General features: G+C 43.2%; 1 protein-coding gene across 2 annotated transcripts in view; it reads right to left on the minus strand.

Moving 5' to 3' along the window:
• Positions 1 to 17,099, minus strand: part of FAT3 (FAT atypical cadherin 3) — a 520,751-nt gene that overhangs the window by 69,495 nt on the left and 434,157 nt on the right. For both annotated transcript variants that reach the window (XM_036324714.1, XM_036324713.1), the window contains exons 10-12: positions 16,857 to 17,053; positions 15,672 to 15,825; positions 11,415 to 11,648 (exon numbers count right to left, since the gene is read on the minus strand). In XM_036324714.1, the coding sequence (XP_036180607.1) occupies positions 11,415 to 11,648; positions 15,672 to 15,825; positions 16,857 to 17,053 (585 nt within the window). The remainder of the gene's footprint in view (positions 1 to 11,414; positions 11,649 to 15,671; positions 15,826 to 16,856; positions 17,054 to 17,099) is intronic.

Consider the following 17,099-nt stretch of genomic DNA (forward strand, 5'->3'; position numbering starts at 1 on the left):
AAAATATATTTTTATTGATTTTTTTTACAGAGAGGAAGGGAGAAGGATAGAGTTAGAAACATTGATGAGAGAGAAACATTGATCAGCTGCCTCCTGCACACTCCCCACAGGGGATGTGCCCACAACCAAGGTACATGCCTTTGACCGGAATCGAACCTGGGACCCTTGAGTCCTCAGGCCGACGTTCTATCCACTGAGTCAAACCGGTTAGGGCTAGAATTTCTTAATCAGATTTTGGAGATGGATCCCTTGCCTGTTGGTTTATTTTTGACTGTTTATTTCAGTGGTTCTCAACCTCCTGGCCCTTTAAATACAGTTCCTCATGTTGTGACCCAACCATAAAATTATTTTCGTTGCTACTTCATAACTGTAATGTTGCTACTGTTATGAATTGTAATGTAAATATCTGATATGCAGGATGGTCTTAGGTGACCCCTGTGAAAGGTTCGTTCGACCGCCAAAGGGGTCGTGACCCACAGGTTGAGAACCAATGGTTTACTTTAAAATCTTCCAAGGGGCTGCTGGTACATAGCCAGGGCTGATAATCAATTTGCCTGGTTTGGGTGCATTATTTTATTTGCTGCTGGATTCTAGAATTTGGGATAAGGTGGTTCATAGGGCCCTGATCAACTGAAGGGATCTTATTTCTTATGCAGGGGGCGGGTGTCACTTCGTATTCCCAAATTAAGTCGTGAGTGAGAGAAGACTTTCACATTATCTCCAGTGGAACTGGAGAAGGGAACCCTCAGCCTCTGAGGATGTCTGCAGGAAGGACCCCAGGCTATGTGTGTGAAAGCCCCTGGAACATATGCGCTAGACAGGACCTTAGGGGATTTAGGTGGACTGTCTAACTCAGTTCCCCCAACAGCTTGACAGTTCAACAGACATGTACTGGGTGGCTGGTGCCAGTGCTGGCGACACAGGTTATCTGGCTGGTGTCCCAGCTTCCCAGGAGCTCATGGTCTGGTGGGAAAACAAAACAAGAAAAATTAATATCTCCATTTTCCCAGAGAAGAGGATTAGACTTCAGAAGGGTTGGGGAACTTATTTAAGGTCAGACAGATGGTAAGGTATGGAACTGGGATATTTAACCAGGTCTCATCCCAAAGCCACTGTATTAGGTGGCTTCCCAAAATGACAGGCAATGTGACACAGAGGTGATGGGATATCATGGCCCCGCCTTCTGGCTGCATGCACTGCAGAAGGTGTCCTGATGCTGGTGGGAGGTAAAGCATTCTGGGAGGGGCTTAGCGGACCCCAGAGCCCTTTACTTAGGACCACTCTTCATTTAACATGCCTTCAAAGAACCACTTAAACATTTTGAACCTCTGTTTTTCCATCTGCAGGTGGGAGTATCAAGATTTATTCTTGCCACAGTAAGATTACATGTGGTAAGTGTTTGGGGCTCTCTGGAGAAAGGCTTCAAATGTAAGATGATACAGTTTTTTATATCTACAACAGACAAAGGGCTTTGACCTCAATGTGCTCGAGAGAGTGGCCCACATCTCTCAGTCTTTAGGGGGATGATTTAATTTTTATGTACATTTTAATAGTTCCTCAACTGTCTTCAAGGATTTAATACTTCAGAGAATAACAGAGCTTTGGGAAGAAAAAAAATCACTGACCTATGAAGCTTAGAGGTAACATTTTCTAAGGTGTTAGGAAAGATACAGAATATATGATATTTAAGAGCAGATGGGCAGAATTCAGAATTGAATCCTTCATGAAACATCTTCTGGTAAAATTACTAGAATATAGCAGAGAGCACTGGACTGAGTGTGCGGATAGCCTGCTTTCAGCCCAGTCCTGCCACTGACGAAGTCATCTTGGGTAAATCTCTGTGTTTGTGGCCCTCAGTTTCCTCTTCAGAAAAAGAACAAACTGATGGTTGCCAGAGGTGAGAGGGTGTGGGGGACTGGGTGAAAAAGGTGAGGGGATTAAGAAGTGCCAATTGGCAGTTACAAAACAGTCACACGGATGTAAAATTCAGCATAGAGAATACAGGTAATAGTACAGTGGGGCCTTGACTTACGAGTTTAATTTGTTCCGTGACGGAGCTCGTAACTCAAATTACTCTATGTCAAATCAATTTTCACCATTACAATGAATTGAAACGCTGGGCTGATGTTGTGGCGTTCACCGTGACGTTCGCTGAGCCAACTAACGGTGGGGTATCTGAAGCTGGCTCGTAACCCGAATTTTAGCTCACAACTCAAAGCAAAAAATCGGCCGAGAGATTGTTCATATCTCGAAAAACTCGTTAGTCGGGACACTCGTAAGTCAAGGCCCCACTGTATTGTAATAACTACTTATGGTGCCAGAGGGGTACTTGAATTATCTGGGGAATCACTGTAAATTATATAATTGTCCAACCACTATGCTGTACAATTGAAACTAATATATAATGATATTGACTGTCAACTGTAATTGAAAAATAAATTTTTTAAAAAAGAAGTATTTTTAAAATAATTTTTTATTTTTCATTACAGTTGATGAACAATATTATATTAGATTCAGGTGCACAGCACAGTGATTAGACGTGTATATAACTTTTGAAGTGATCATCCTGATAAATCGAGTACCCGTCTGGCACCATACATATTTATTTTAATATTATTGACTATACTCCCTATGCTGTACTTTCCATCCCTGTGACTATTCTGAAACTACTAATTTGTACTTCTTAATCCCCTCACCCTTTTCACTAAGTCCCCCAATCCCTCACATCTCTGGAAACCCACAAAGTGTTAGTTCATCTTGTTTGGAACTCTCTATGGTTCCTAGACTTGTATGTCTATTTCTTTCACCAGGGAAGTTTTCCATCAATTTTTTTTTTTCAAATAGGTTTTCAATTCATTGCTCTCTCTCTTCTCCTTCCAGCACCCCTATAATGTGAGTGATGGTATGCTTGAAGTTGTCCCAGAGGCTCTTTACTCTACCCACATTTTTTGGACTGTTTTTCCTTTTTGCTGTTCTGACTTGGAGTTGTATGCTTCTTTATCTTCCAAATTGCTGATTTGACCCTCAGCTTTACTTACTCTACTGTTAATTCCCTGTAATGCATTTTTCATTTCTGTTACTGTGTTCTTCATTTCTCACTGATTCTTTTTTGTTTACTATTTCATTTTTATGTTTTCATCTCTTTGTTGAAGTTCTCAAAAAGTTTACCTACTCTTTCCCTAAGTCTGTTGAGCATCTTTATAATCAGTGTTTTGAATTCTACATCTAGTAGATTGTTTGTCTTCATTTTGTTTAGTTCTCTTTTTTTTAATAGTTTTTTTAAAAAAATATATTTTATTGATTTTTTTACAGAGAGGAAGGGAGAGAGATAGTTAGAAACATCGATGAGAGAGAAACATCGATCAGCTGCCTCCTGCACATCTCCTACTGGGGATGTGCCCGCAACCCAGGTAAATGCCCTTGACCAGAATCGAACCTGGGACCCTTCAGTCCGCAGGCCGATGCTCTATCCACTGAGCCAACCGGTTTCGGCAGTTCTCTTTTTTAAAATATATTTTTATTGATTTCAGAGAGGGAGAGGGAGAGATAGAAACATCAATGATGAGAAAGAATCATTGATCAGCTGCCTCCTGCATGTCCCTTACTGAGGATTGAGCCTGCAACTCAGGAACGTGCCCTGGACTGGAATCAAACCTGGGACCCTTCAGTCTGCAGGCTGACGCTCTATTCACTGAGCCAAACCGGCTAGGGCTGTTTAGTTCTTTTTCTGGAATTTTGTTCTGTTCTTTCATGTGGGCCATGTTTCCTCATCTCCTGATTTTGACTGACTCTGTGTGTTTGTTTCTTTGTATTAGGGTGGAGCTTCTATGTCTCCCAGTCTTGGTAGAGTGGCCTGATGTAGTAGGTGTCCTACAGGGCTCAGTGGCACAGCTACCCCATTCACCCAAGCTGGGCTCTCTAGGTGTGCCCCCCTTGTGGACTATGTGCCCTCATCTTGATTGCTATTGGCAATCAATGGGAGAGATTTATCCCTAGGTGGATCAACTTCAAGGACTGGCTGAGACCACTGTGGAGGATCTGCTGTTCAGAGGGAGACCCCATGAATCAGGACTTGTTTCATGGGCTTCTGGTACCCTGATAAGTCTGCCCCTTGAGTGTGTTGCTCATGGAGATAGTTGGGTGGTGGTTAGGTTTAGTCTGAAGCTGTATATCGGGTGGACTGGCTCTGAGGCTTCCAATCTGACAATGGATTCTGTGCCAAACTCTACCCTTTGATGTGTATGTCTCCACCTTGCCTTAGGACAAATTGTGTTAATAAAAAGCAAGGGGTCCTGAGACAAGGAGAACTTAGTTCCTTTAGCTAAGTCAGCAGTTCTCAGCCTGTGGGTGCCAACCTGTGGGTCGCGTCCCCTTTGGGGGTCAAATGACCCTTTCACAAGGGTCGCCTAAGACCATCAGAAAACACATATATAATTACATATTGTTTTTGTGATTAATCACTATGCTTTAATTATGTTCAATTTGTAACAATGAAAATACATCCTGCATATCAGATATTTACATTATAATTCATAACAGTAGCAAAATTACAGTTATGAAGTAGTAACGAAAATAATTTTATGGTTGGGGGTCACCACAACATGAGGAACTGTATTAAAGGGTCGTGGCATTAGGAAGGTTGAGAACCACTGAGCTAAGTCTTCTCTGACTCCCTATAATGCCTTTCAAAATTATGTTTCTTCTCGGGACTCTTATTTAATTTATGCACAGCACCTTCTCCAGATTGCTGAACCCTTCTAGATGCCAGCTCAAGACCACCGGCACCATTCCCTCCTTATTCCTCAGCCTCTCCCCTTTTCATCTTCTCAGTATCAGGTTCTCCTTTCTGCTTTTCTCTTTTTCATTTCTAAGGTCAAGTGTTTTCTCTGTGTTGCTGAGGCCAACATAGTCGCAATGTCACTCTCTCCTGCGTTTTTGGGACCTGCTGAGGCAGTTGTCCCTTCCTGCTTCCTGGCTGAAATGAGTGCTCACCAGATATCCCATGGCCGCCCCTACCTTTCCTACCTCACTCAGACTAGTTCTGGACAATGGACAGTGATAAGGTGACGTGGGCTTCTCCCCCAGCTAAAGCTGCTAAGAACTGGTGTGTCTCCTTCTTCCCTCTCTTCTCCTGCAATGGTGACCTTGGGAACCAAAGGTCAAGAATGTGGTGTTGCCAAGATAGAGATCAGATCTCCATGTCACCTGTACTTCACATGGGAAAGAACTGAACTTTTGCTGTGCTAAGCCACTGAGACTTTAAGAAAAATTACCCCAGTGCAGCCAAGCCAACTTGGCTGATACAGTCCTCATTCACTCTCTCTCTCTCTCCCCATCCCCTTTCTCTCTCTCACTACTGGATTTTCCCCTTGTTCCTGCCCTTCCAAATTCAAGCCCCATCCTTTAATACCCAACTTATATGCTAATGACACTTGGTAGACCCTTCCTAAGTTGCCCCAGTTGAAAATTCATTGCTCACATATCAATGTTCCCAAAGGAACCTGTACTAACATTTTATATGTGCCGATTAATCCTTAGAAAATTCCTACTTTTGCCAATGCAACTCTATTATCACATTTATTACCTTATTCCTTGAATGTTCATTTGTACTATGACTGTAAACCCCTTGGAGACAAGACCTCCCCACTTTGTCATAAGTTGCAAACTTATCCTAACATTTTTTTTCTGAAGGACTGTATTCTTAATTCCCTATTACCTCCAATTTTTCCTCTTTCTCTCTACACCAATCCTACTTCAGGCCACCTATTCTGTTTCTGTTCATACAGCACCTTCAGCTGTGCCCACACTTGACATCTTGCCTAGCTTATCTTCCCAAAACTTAGAGAGTTCACATCTAAAATATCTCATTGCACTTTTTTAAAAAATTCATTTTTATTTTCAATAACAGTTGACATCCAATATTATATTAGTTTCAGATGTATACCCCAATGATTAAACATTATATACCTTACTAAGTGATTATCCTTATAAATTGCATACCCGTCTGACATGATACATAGTTATTAGACTGTTATTGACTATATATTCCCTATAGTTTCCCTATGTTGTCCTTTACATCCCCACGACTCAGAGACACAGAGAACATTCTGCTTCTTCCTTTTAAATTCCAAAGCCACCACTCTAATTTTGGCCCTTGTGGTCTTCCTTAACCCTCTCCTACAAGCTTTCCTTACCAGCATTTTAGAGGCTTCTATCGGATTCACATTTCCAAAACCTAGAGCTGATGATGTCTTTTCTTTCATTAAATATTTTTAATTGATTTTTATAAAAAGAAGAAGGGAGAGGGAGAGAGAGAAACATCAATGTGACAATGAAACATCACTTGGCTGCCTCCTGCATGCATCCCCAATGGGGATCGAGCCTACAACCTGGGCATGTGCCCTCACTGGAAATTGAACCAGCAACCTTTCAATGCACAGGATGATGCCCAACCAACTGAGCCACATGGGCCAGAGCAATTTCTTTTCAACCTTGTTTTAAGTACGTGATTCCCTTCATGAACCACCATCCTCAGTCCCCAGACTTTTTTCTCACCTCATTTACCTCTTTCATCCTGCACAACATGATACTCTCCCTTTAGTTGGGTCCACCATTCCCAGCTTTACGACTTTATCTTTCTGAATGCCTTCCTATTGAAACCCTGGGAGCTCTGCCTTTTAGTAATGTATGTGTGGTCCTGACTCATGCCTTTCTTTACTGCGTATGACCTGAGGCCTGTCACTGCCTTTTCCTCATCTGTGCAAATCTTGCAGCTCCTTCTGTAGCACCTACTACCTGGTTACTCATTAAATATCTGTTAAATTGAATGGAAAATAGCTGTAATGTGTGTTATGAGCCTCCAAGTTCCTCTGAAGCCCTGAAAGTAGTTCTGTGCCTTGAAGGAAACATTTTACGGGAAAGGAGTCAGTTGCTCATTGGAACATTTCTTTGCTTTATGTCTCTCATCCATAAGAGGAGAACCATGTCTTATTGCATTTCAAATATCTGGAAATTGGACTCTCAATAAAACATGGTCTATAGCATATATTCCAGTGCAAGTTTACATTTTATTTTCATGTCATTTTGCCAAAAATGGTCATAGATTTTAGCTCTGAACTTTATCGTTTTATATTCCACTAGAGGCTTGGTGCACAAATTCAAATTTGTGCATGGGTGGGGTCCCTCTGGGTGGTCTGTGGGGATTGGGCCGAAATCCACAGTCCAATTTCACCTGCAGCTCCAACCTGCCGCTCCTGCTCATCCTGGCCCCACTGTGGTTGCTGTGGGCTCGCGCCCAATCAATCCCTATCAGAGAGGATCATATTGCCAAAGCAGTGCTCACCAGCCATGAGCCTTGTGTCTGGCACCCTCCTGAGGGGAGTGGCCTGCAGGATCAGGCTGAAACCAGCTATCCGACATCCTGCAAGGGGTCCCGGATTGTGAGAGGGTGCAGGCCAGGGTGAGGGACCCCACCGGTGCACGATTGGGCCGGGAAGGGACCATGTGAGGGCTCCAGGGTGTGTCTGGCCCATCTCACTCAGTCCTAATCAGCTGGACTCCAGCAGCAAGCTAACCTACTGGTCAGAGCCTCTTCCCCCTGGTGGTCAATGCACATCATAGCAACTGGTCGACCAGTCAACTGTCTTCCCCCTGGTGGTCAGTGCATGTCATAGTGAGCATTTGAGCATCCTTAGCATATCATTAGCATAGTATGCTTTGATTGAACGGTCGACTGGTCATTGGACAACTGGGCACTTAGCATATTAGGCTTTTATTATATAGGATTTGCTAGAGTAAAAAACTCTCAAAAATTGGAACCTGGTAGACTAAATTGTAAGATATTAACCCAAAGAGCAAACGTCTCCTAATCCTTACTGAAAAGATTGAGTTTTATAATTGCTAGCTTGTATCATGCCATCAGTTCATGGGGTTGAAGATATTTCCATTTTATGGGAAAACTAAGAATTTAATGCTAAAATCTAGACAATTGCCATGCTATTTCTTAGAACTCCTAAAATGAGTATTGAAATTAGATTGTCCGCCTCTGGTTTTATTTTATCCTTGACCTAGGCAGTTACTTTCAGAGAAAGGAATATGCTTAACAAAAGAAGTTTCATGAACCAAACAGCCCTGTCATTTATACAAGTGCAGCCAATGTTCTTCATGAGAATCAAAACCAGTTGAACAGCCTGAATGGACTCAAGCATGATGCCGAATGGAAAAAAAAAAAGGCAATCTCAAAAGGTTGCAAACTCTATGATTCCATTTAAATACAATTTTTGAAATAACAAAATCATGGATATGGAGACTAGCGATTGCCAGGGCTAGAGCAGCGGTTCTCAACCTGTGAGTCAAACGACCCTTTCACAGGGTCACCTAAGACCATCGGAAAACACATATATAATTACATGTTGTTTTTGTGATTAATCACTATGCTTTAATATGTTCAATTTGTAACAATGAAAATACATCCTGCATATCAGATATTGACATTACGATTCATAACAGTAGCAAAATTGCAGTTATGAAGTAGCAATGAAAATAATTTTATGGTTGGGGGTCACCACAACATGAGGAACTGTATTAAAGGGTCACAGCATTAGGAAGGTTGCGAACCACTGGGAGCCTAGAAAGGAAATGCAGGGAGGAGGTGGATGTGGCTATGAGGGGTTAATTTGTTCTTCTCCAGATAGCATAGTTCTTTTATTTTTAGAAGCTTAATAAGTTCTACAAAAACTAAAAAAAAAATTGAGCCACAATCTGGTATCCTAAGCTAGAGCCCTGTGGTGGATGACTGTGGTGCTGGTTACACAAAGCTGCACAGGTGACAAAGTTACATAGAAACACACATGCGCGCCACACACACACACACACACACACACACACACACACACACACACACACCTGATTATTTACTGCAGTTATGCAGGATGTTATCATTAGGGGAAAGTGCAGTACATTTTTTTTTTTTTGCAATTTCCTATGAACCTATAATTATTGCAAAATGAAAAGTTTTTTAAAAACCAGATATTTCCTTGCCACTTTAGAGAATAGGCCTCTGAGATCAGCAATAACACAAGCAGGTGAAGTGGGTGGGAGTAGGGAGGCTGAAAACTGCCGGATGTGAAGGATGTGAAGGAGGCAGCTTTGATTTGGCTCCTCCCGCTGTGGGGCTGTGCACTTGGAATTGCTGAGGCTTCTGAGGGCTGTTGCTGTTTTTATAAAACGCCAGAAACTAAAGTTTTCATGTAAAAATTTCCTGACTTTTATTAATAACTAATTCAAACTTTTTTTGAACACTGTATACAAGCCATACTAAATTTATGTGAGGGCTGGAATCAGCCTAATGATTCCTGTGCAAATTAGCTTCAGGCCAGAGGTGCAGTTTGACCCTGAGATGAATTGCCCACTTCACAACCTGGTAGCCTCCTTTGTGGTTCCTTTCGAAAAACGGAGAAATGGATTGTTCCCAACGAAGTACGAGTTCTTCTCTGGTCACTGCTGAAAATGGCATAAGCCACCAGTGAAATTCTAGAGGCTGTCGGTTTGATTACAGCTCAGAATCACGCTACCGCTACTGGCTTCTGACCCAGACCTTCACACCGGCCTCCTCAGCATGGTGTCCGGGACAGAGCAGGTGATCAGTTTGTGTTTTTTGGAAGAGTTAATTTGTTCTCCAGATAGCTTAGTTCTTTTATTTTTAAAAGCTTAATAAGTTCTACAAAAACTGAAATGTGAGCCACGATCTGGTATCCTAAGCTAGAGTTTTCCAGAGGCTGATACCATGGACCAGTGAATGCCATTGATATATAGGTGTCAGCAGCACTCACAACTTCTGTGTCTATTTGACATTTAGTGCAAATGAGCAGAGGGAGGTGTTGATAAGGTCATTATTCTGGTTTTGGTCCTTTAAAGGCTTTATCATCTCTGCCCTGCTTAAGGCCCAGAGTCTAGCCATCCTTTCTTCTCAGATTCCCAACAAGGACAGCCAACTCAGCAGAAGTAAAAAGGGGCAGGCCAATCACGTATTCTTCACTACACCACCTGGTGAGTCAGTAACATCACCCCACCCTTCCCTCTGAAACATCACGGGCACTAATCAGACTCCTTCTGTCTCAGTTTCTAGTAGATAGGGTGCGGCACCCCCAATTCCTTCATGAAGAAAATGAATAGAAAAATTCCAGTTTCCTACAATTGGAATTTTAATTCAATTTCATTTTAATTAAAATGCATTAAACCTTAAAATTTCACCTATGGCACAATTACACATTGTCAAAGTCAAATCGAAATAATGAAAAGATTTATTTGCATGATTTCTGTCCTCTTTTCCCCCAAAAGTCTGTTAAGGAGAGTACAGAGAATGCTTTCTAATCTTCCTTTAAAAAAGAGCATTTGTAGGTATTGCATAATTATAAGTCAATAAGAGTCTTTCCCTATTTATCATTTTTATCAAGCTTTATAATATGCGGATTTTAAAGGGTTGGTTCCCAGCCTAGATAATTATGTGGTGAGGTAAGAGCATTAATTTAAAGTGTAGCCACTAATTTCTCTAAGGGGACATATGCAAAGACCCTGGACTTTACATTTGTTTTCAACTAATTATTCTGTATTTACTTTTCCATTAGTCCAGTAATTTTTCTTTCAATTCAGAATTAAGCAATAAGACACTGAATTACATAAAGGCCTATTTAGCATAGCAGACACACCCCATCATTCCCTAGTCCTCTGATTTACAGCTATTAAAATGCTAACCAAGAGGCTGTCTATATGCCCTTTAGTATTTATATTCCATCATGCAGTCACCTCAGTAACCTATTCATTCTCAGAAGGACTACCTGGCAATTAACTCCGGTCTTGTCTAACTCACCATCTCATTATGTAAAGTGGTTTTGAACACAAACTTTATTAGCAACTTTCATTCTCATTTCTTCTTATTTTATCCACCGTCAGCCTGCCTAGAAATGTCAGTTTATATGTGACCAAAATGCTCTGGAAAATGGCAGTTTAAAACCGTCTGCACCGGACAGGCAGCACATTTTGTAATTGGTCTTTGCACTGTGGGGCACTAGCATAAATTGAGATTGTCATGTTTCAGCTGAAGCATGTGATGCAATTTTTTACTGAAATGGACATGAATTCCCCCTGCCACACAATACAGCATTTTAACTACGTCCAGGAGGAACAAGCAAGTAAGGAAGCTGTTATTTTTATTCTAAAGATTAAAAGAAAAAAAAATTCAAAATTCTTTGTTGCAAGTAAAGGAACTCACAGTATTGGAAGAGCTGAAATGTGGTTCAGTGTACACGTTCTTGGTAAGGAACCAGAGTGGGCTGATGAGACGATTGGAAAGACAGCACCTGAAAATGTGTTGAATCCCTGGACAGGGAGACATCCCACTGGTGCAACTGACTTACCAATGTCAGGATCCACAGCTTGAACTCTGGTCAACAGAGCCTTGGTAGCCGTGTTCTCATAGACACAGGCGTGGTAGTGGTGAGAAGAGAACACAGGGGGGTTATCGTTCACATCTTCCAGGATCAAGTGGATGTCAGATTGGCAGAACCTGCCACCCCCATCAGTGGCCCTGGCGATCAGCTTGTACGCAGGGACCCTCTCCCGGTCCAGCGGTGACGACGTTTTTAACTGGCCTGTGAAAAGAAATAGCCCACCTTCTCAAAAATTGTCTAAGTTCTTTGAAAAGCAGAGGATCAATTCTATAAAGAATCCCAACATAGGAAAGACCAATGATATTGGGCTCAAGTGTCTCATAATTTTGAAAAATAGAACAAAAATGGTTTAAAGCATCAGGGACAAAATCCTGTGATTTTGGATGCAGCAACAAACCAACGGCAGGACCTTCAAATTAATTAATGCCACTGTGAAACCTCTGGCATTGGGGGTTCCTCCTTTTGGCTACATGGAGAAGCTCCATAGCTCCTTTGACCTCCCCAGCTATGTCTCTGGGTTTCTGCTGTCTCCAGAGAATGGGCCAGGGTCTGAGTTCTCTGATAGTCAACCATGTAAATAACCTAAAGACCCAGAAGGGGCAGGCAGTCTCTCTGCTTCCTGTTACCCACCATCTTTTTGCCCCATCTTGTAGAGCAGTGGTTCTCAACCTTCTGGCCCTTTAAATACAGTTCCTCAAGTTGTGATCCAACCATAAAATTATTTTCGTTGCTACTTCATAACCGTAATGTTGCTACTGCTATGAATCGTAATGTAAATATCTGATATGCAGGATGGTCTTAGGCGACCCCTGTGAAAAGGTCGTTCGACGGCCAAAGGGGTCGCGACCCACAGGTTGAGAACTGCTGTTTTAGAGGAAAACGAACAATCCTAACAGAGGCTGGTTACAGCACAAAGAGGACTTTAAGGAGCCCTACTGTGCCAGGTGAACCCTGCTAGCTGGACTGTGCAGGGGTTCGTGGTTGGTGGGGAGGGTTCCGGTGAAGAAATATTTGAGGAGCTCAGAGAAGCAGCTATTAGGAACCAACATGGAGGTAGGTTATATATTTTAACCACTGGAACACCTGTACTGGTGCTGGGTGTCAGCCCCCCTGGAGATTTTGTGGTGGTTGTTTAGAATTTAATAGTTAAACATCAAGACCTGAATAAATGCTATTTGGTGTAAAGTATGATTCATGAAGTATTATACTTAAATAAAATGAGCAGGTGTTGTGTGGACCAAGCCAGCCCGACTCATAAAGCAGTTCCTCCCATGGCTTCCTTGCTCCAGCCAGTTCTCAAAGATAGGTTAGGTCATTTCCCTCTCCTACTTCCAAACAGCCAGTTTTTTGGTTGGGCCATTCAAGACCCTCGTGATGTGGCTGAAAGTTATTTTTCCCAGCAAGAACTTTGATCACAAACCATTCTACAGCCCCTCTCACCAGTGACAGTGCTGTCTGTGGCGTACCCTGGATGGGCCTCGCCCTCTGCTCCTGCTGCCCCCTGCAGGGTCCTGTCTGACTTACTAGGATCCTGGCTGCGTTCAAATGTCAGCTCTTCTTTGAAACAATTTTCGCTTTCCTCTCAGTAGAATATTACCTACTTCTTCCTCTGAGCCCAGATATATCTCCTCTGGGTCAATCATTTCATTCTATTATTATCATTATTGTTATTATTATTACTAGACTAGGGGCTCGGTGCACGAAATTCGTGCACTGGGTGTGGGGGAGGGGGGGGAGAGTGTCCCTCAGCCCAGCCTGCACCCTCTCACATACTGGGAGCCCTCAGGCGTTGACCCCCATCACCCTCCAATCGCCTGATCGGCCCCTTGCCAAGGCCTGACGCCTCCGCCAGAGGTGTCAGGCTTGGACAGGGGACCCCCATCTTCCCCCGATCACTGGCTCTGGCCCCCACACAGGCCTGAGGCCTCTAGCCCAGGAATCATGCCTGGGCAGGGGACCCCCATCTCCCTCTGATCGCTTGCTCCACCCCCCGCCTAAGCCTGACGCCTCTGACCCAGGCTTCAGGCCTGGGCAAGGGGACCATCATATCCCCCCAATCCCCGGCTCCGCCCCCCGCCCAGGCCTGATGCCTCGGCCAGAGGAGTTGACCCTCATCACCCTCCGATCACCAATCACCTGATCGGCCCCTTGACCAGGTCTGAGGCCTCCGGCAGAGGTGTCAGGCCTGGGCAGGGGACCCCCAGCTCCCCGCGGTTGCAGGCTCCGCCCCTGCCCAGGCCTAACACCTCTGGCCTAGGCGTCCGGCCAGGGCAGCGGGGACCCGCAGCTGCAGCGGGGGGCGCCGCGATCCTGGGCTTTGCTTTAGGCCCAGGCAAGGGACCCCTAGCTCCTGGGACTGCCAGCTTCGACGGTGCCCAGCTCCCATCGCTGGCTCCACCCCTACTTCCTGCTATCACTGGCCAGGGCGGCAAAGGCGCCTGATTCTCTGATCATGGCCCCAGGGCCGCCTTTGCCCTGCCCCCCAGCCATTAGCTCCCCCCTGGGTTTCCAATCACTCTCAGTGGCAGGGGGCTTCTTCCTGCTTTCCCTTTCGCCTCCCTGCATTGTGCCTACATATGCAAATTAGCCGCCATCTTGTTGGCAGTTAACTGCCAATCTTAGTTGGCAGATAACTGCCAATCTTAGTTGGCAGTTAATTTGCATATAGCCCTGATTAGCCAATGAAAACGGTATCGCCGTACGCCAATTACCATTTTTCTCTTTTATTAGTGTAGATGCCTGTTGCAGGAAGATTCCTGCAAGAATAGGGCTTCGCTCCCGTCTCTGCGGCTCCTACCCCACCCTTCTCTGCCGTTCCTACCCTGCCGTTCTCTGTAGCTTCTCTCCTGCCCATCTCTGCTACCTCAGCTCCGTTGCTTGGCTTCCTTCTATGGTGTCTTCAGTCTTTACTCCCAGCCGGCATATGCAAATTAGCCACCATCTTTGTTGGCGGTTAATTTGCATATCACTCTGATTAGCCAATGGTGGGTGTAGCGAAGGTATGGTCAATTTGCATCTTTGTCTATTATTAGATAGGATTAGCTTACTGGTCTGTCTTCCTCACTCAACATGGTTTGTTTTGTTCATCTTGGAGTCTACCACAAATATGCCATAAGTCCTTTTATGTCAATTAGCTACCCAATAAGTGTTAGCTATTGAATACATAAACACCAGGCACATATGGACAAGTAGTATATTCCTAAGTAGCTCAGTGCTTCCAAGTAGAAAAAGGTGCTGTGGGAGTGAGCATGGAGGAGCCACTACCTCTTGGAGTCTCAATATTTTGTGGTTCAATAGGATCAAGACAACACTGGAAACATGCAAGTTGTTCCATCTTTATACTCCATTTACAAATTTCCAGTAGATGAACCATCTAGTGCATAACACTGAAATAATTTACCTCCATAGAAAATGTCTTTTCCATTAGCCGTGGCCTTCAGTGCCGGCATCTGCTGTGGCGTACATGACCTTTCACTTTATACATTTTACCTGACTGTGTAAGCAAATCTGAGGGCTCATAACTTTGGAGGCAGGAATGTTTAATGAAAACCAGACAAGTGTGCTAATAAGCATCGGGAAGGGACCCCAAAGGGATTTCAACAGGAAAAACTCTCCTTACTCTGCACTGCTGTCTGGTTTGCATGGCAACCTGTGTTGCTGATGTAATTCTGTTTAAACTCTTTATAGGGCAGATGCTTTAACTCAACGACTATGAGAAACAGGAGAAGCAAGTAGACCTGTCTGATTACTTGATGCTAATAAATGTAAGTAAATCAGAGCAAGTTTATAAGCCAAATAAAGTTTGTTTGCTCCAGAGCACCCATCTTCAGATACCATGCACAATTAGGAGTTTGTGTTTTTTTTTTTAAAGAATAGTTTAATGATTTTCAGAAAGTAAGGGAGAGGGAGAACATCTATGTGAGAGCATACCATTGCTAGGCTGCCTCCTGCATGCCCCCTACCAGGGATCGAGCCCAAAACCCAAGCATGTGCCCTTGACCAGGAATCAAAACTGCAACCTCCTGATGCACAGGATGATGCCTAATACACTGAGCCACACCAACCAGAGCATGTACAATTAGTATTTCTTAGAGCCCAAGATAGCCAGGCATCATATGAAGGCTCTTGTGTATTAGTTAGGCACTACTGATGAGACCATAGGAGAGCTTAACTTCTCTCCTGGACTAACAATGGCATTTATCCAAAGAATAAATGTCACCTTACCACTTTCTGGATCTAGAAAAAATTCATTGTGTCCAGATCCATAGAGTGAGTATCGTATATCTCCATTGGATCCAATATCGGCATCCTGGGCACTGACCTTCAGAATGATTTTATTTGAGGGAATGTCTTCGGGAAATAATGCTGTATATGCAACCTAGTCAAAGGTAAAGAAAAGTAATTACATCATTAGTATTTCTGGGGCAAGTGCCATAGTTAGCATGCATTCAAATAATTTAGATGCATTCACATAATTTAGCTTCAGCTTTTTTTTTCTTATATCATAGAACCAACCATTTTACAATATAGGATGAAACATGGTATGTCTCTTGCCCTGCCGCTCCCATGCTCATTCATTCAACAAATACTGATTGAACACTACTATGTGCTCGGTACTACTTAGATTCTAGGAGTACGGTGTTGAGTAAAACAGATAAAAAATCCCTGCCCCTGTGCAACCATGACGCAGGTCTCATATGGACCACAGTCCTCTTTCTGTTAAGCACCAGTGAATCCTTGGGACCCTTCAACTCTTTAAACAGCTACTACTAGCATTTGGCATTAGTATGAGAGATTAAGTCTATTTGCATTTTTCTAAGCTACAGAATACCAATATTGTGGCTCTGGGTCCAGATGGTGATTAAAAGAAGAAAGGTAAATGAACAGGGATTTAATTTCAGTAAGAAGAAAACAAAACCTAGTACTGGCACCTTGCACTGACTATCCTGTTTGTTATGTGATAGAAAAGCTACCTCATGACGACCTTGGGGATCTGGGTTCATTGCTAACATGGCCATGAACCAGCTGAGTAAACTTACAAAAAAAAGTAATTTATGCTTTTGAGGGATCCATTTCTCTTTTATGAAATCAATGATTTAGAATAGTCCTTTAAAGTCCTTCATGATTCCTCTAAAATTATTTAATTTTAGGACTCATGGTTTTGTTTTTATTTTTGTGGGCAAAATTATGTACCTGATTCATGCTACCTCCTCTACTCTTTCCATGTTTATAATATTTCATCCAAGACTCCAACTCCTAGCCTCTTATATCCAATTGGAGCTCACTAACTAAGCAGGTCAGAGCAGAAATTAGCTTGGCCTTAAGCAGAGAAGGAAAATGGGTCTTGACTTAATTTTAGAGAAGCAGAGTAAAAAGGAGCAATCTATCTACGATAGCCATAAACCTTACCTGATCACACACTGGGCTATTATCATTCACATCGCTGACAGTCACTTCCACCATGGCCTGTGTGACAAAGAGCCCATCGGTGGCCGTGATATTGAGGAAGTAAGCATCTTGTTCTTCCCTGTCTAGAGGTCTCTTCACATAGACCTTCCACTCACTCTGCACCAGCCCCAGGGCAAACCTTCCTCGGGGATTCCCTCCTGCAGAACAAAAAAAAAAAAAAAAAAGAAGTTTTGAAGCTGTGCA

The sequence above is a fragment of the Myotis myotis genome, unplaced genomic scaffold (genome assembly GCF_014108235.1).
Source record: "Myotis myotis isolate mMyoMyo1 unplaced genomic scaffold, mMyoMyo1.p scaffold_m19_p_10, whole genome shotgun sequence".
Classification (NCBI taxonomy): Eukaryota; Metazoa; Chordata; class Mammalia; order Chiroptera; family Vespertilionidae; genus Myotis; species Myotis myotis.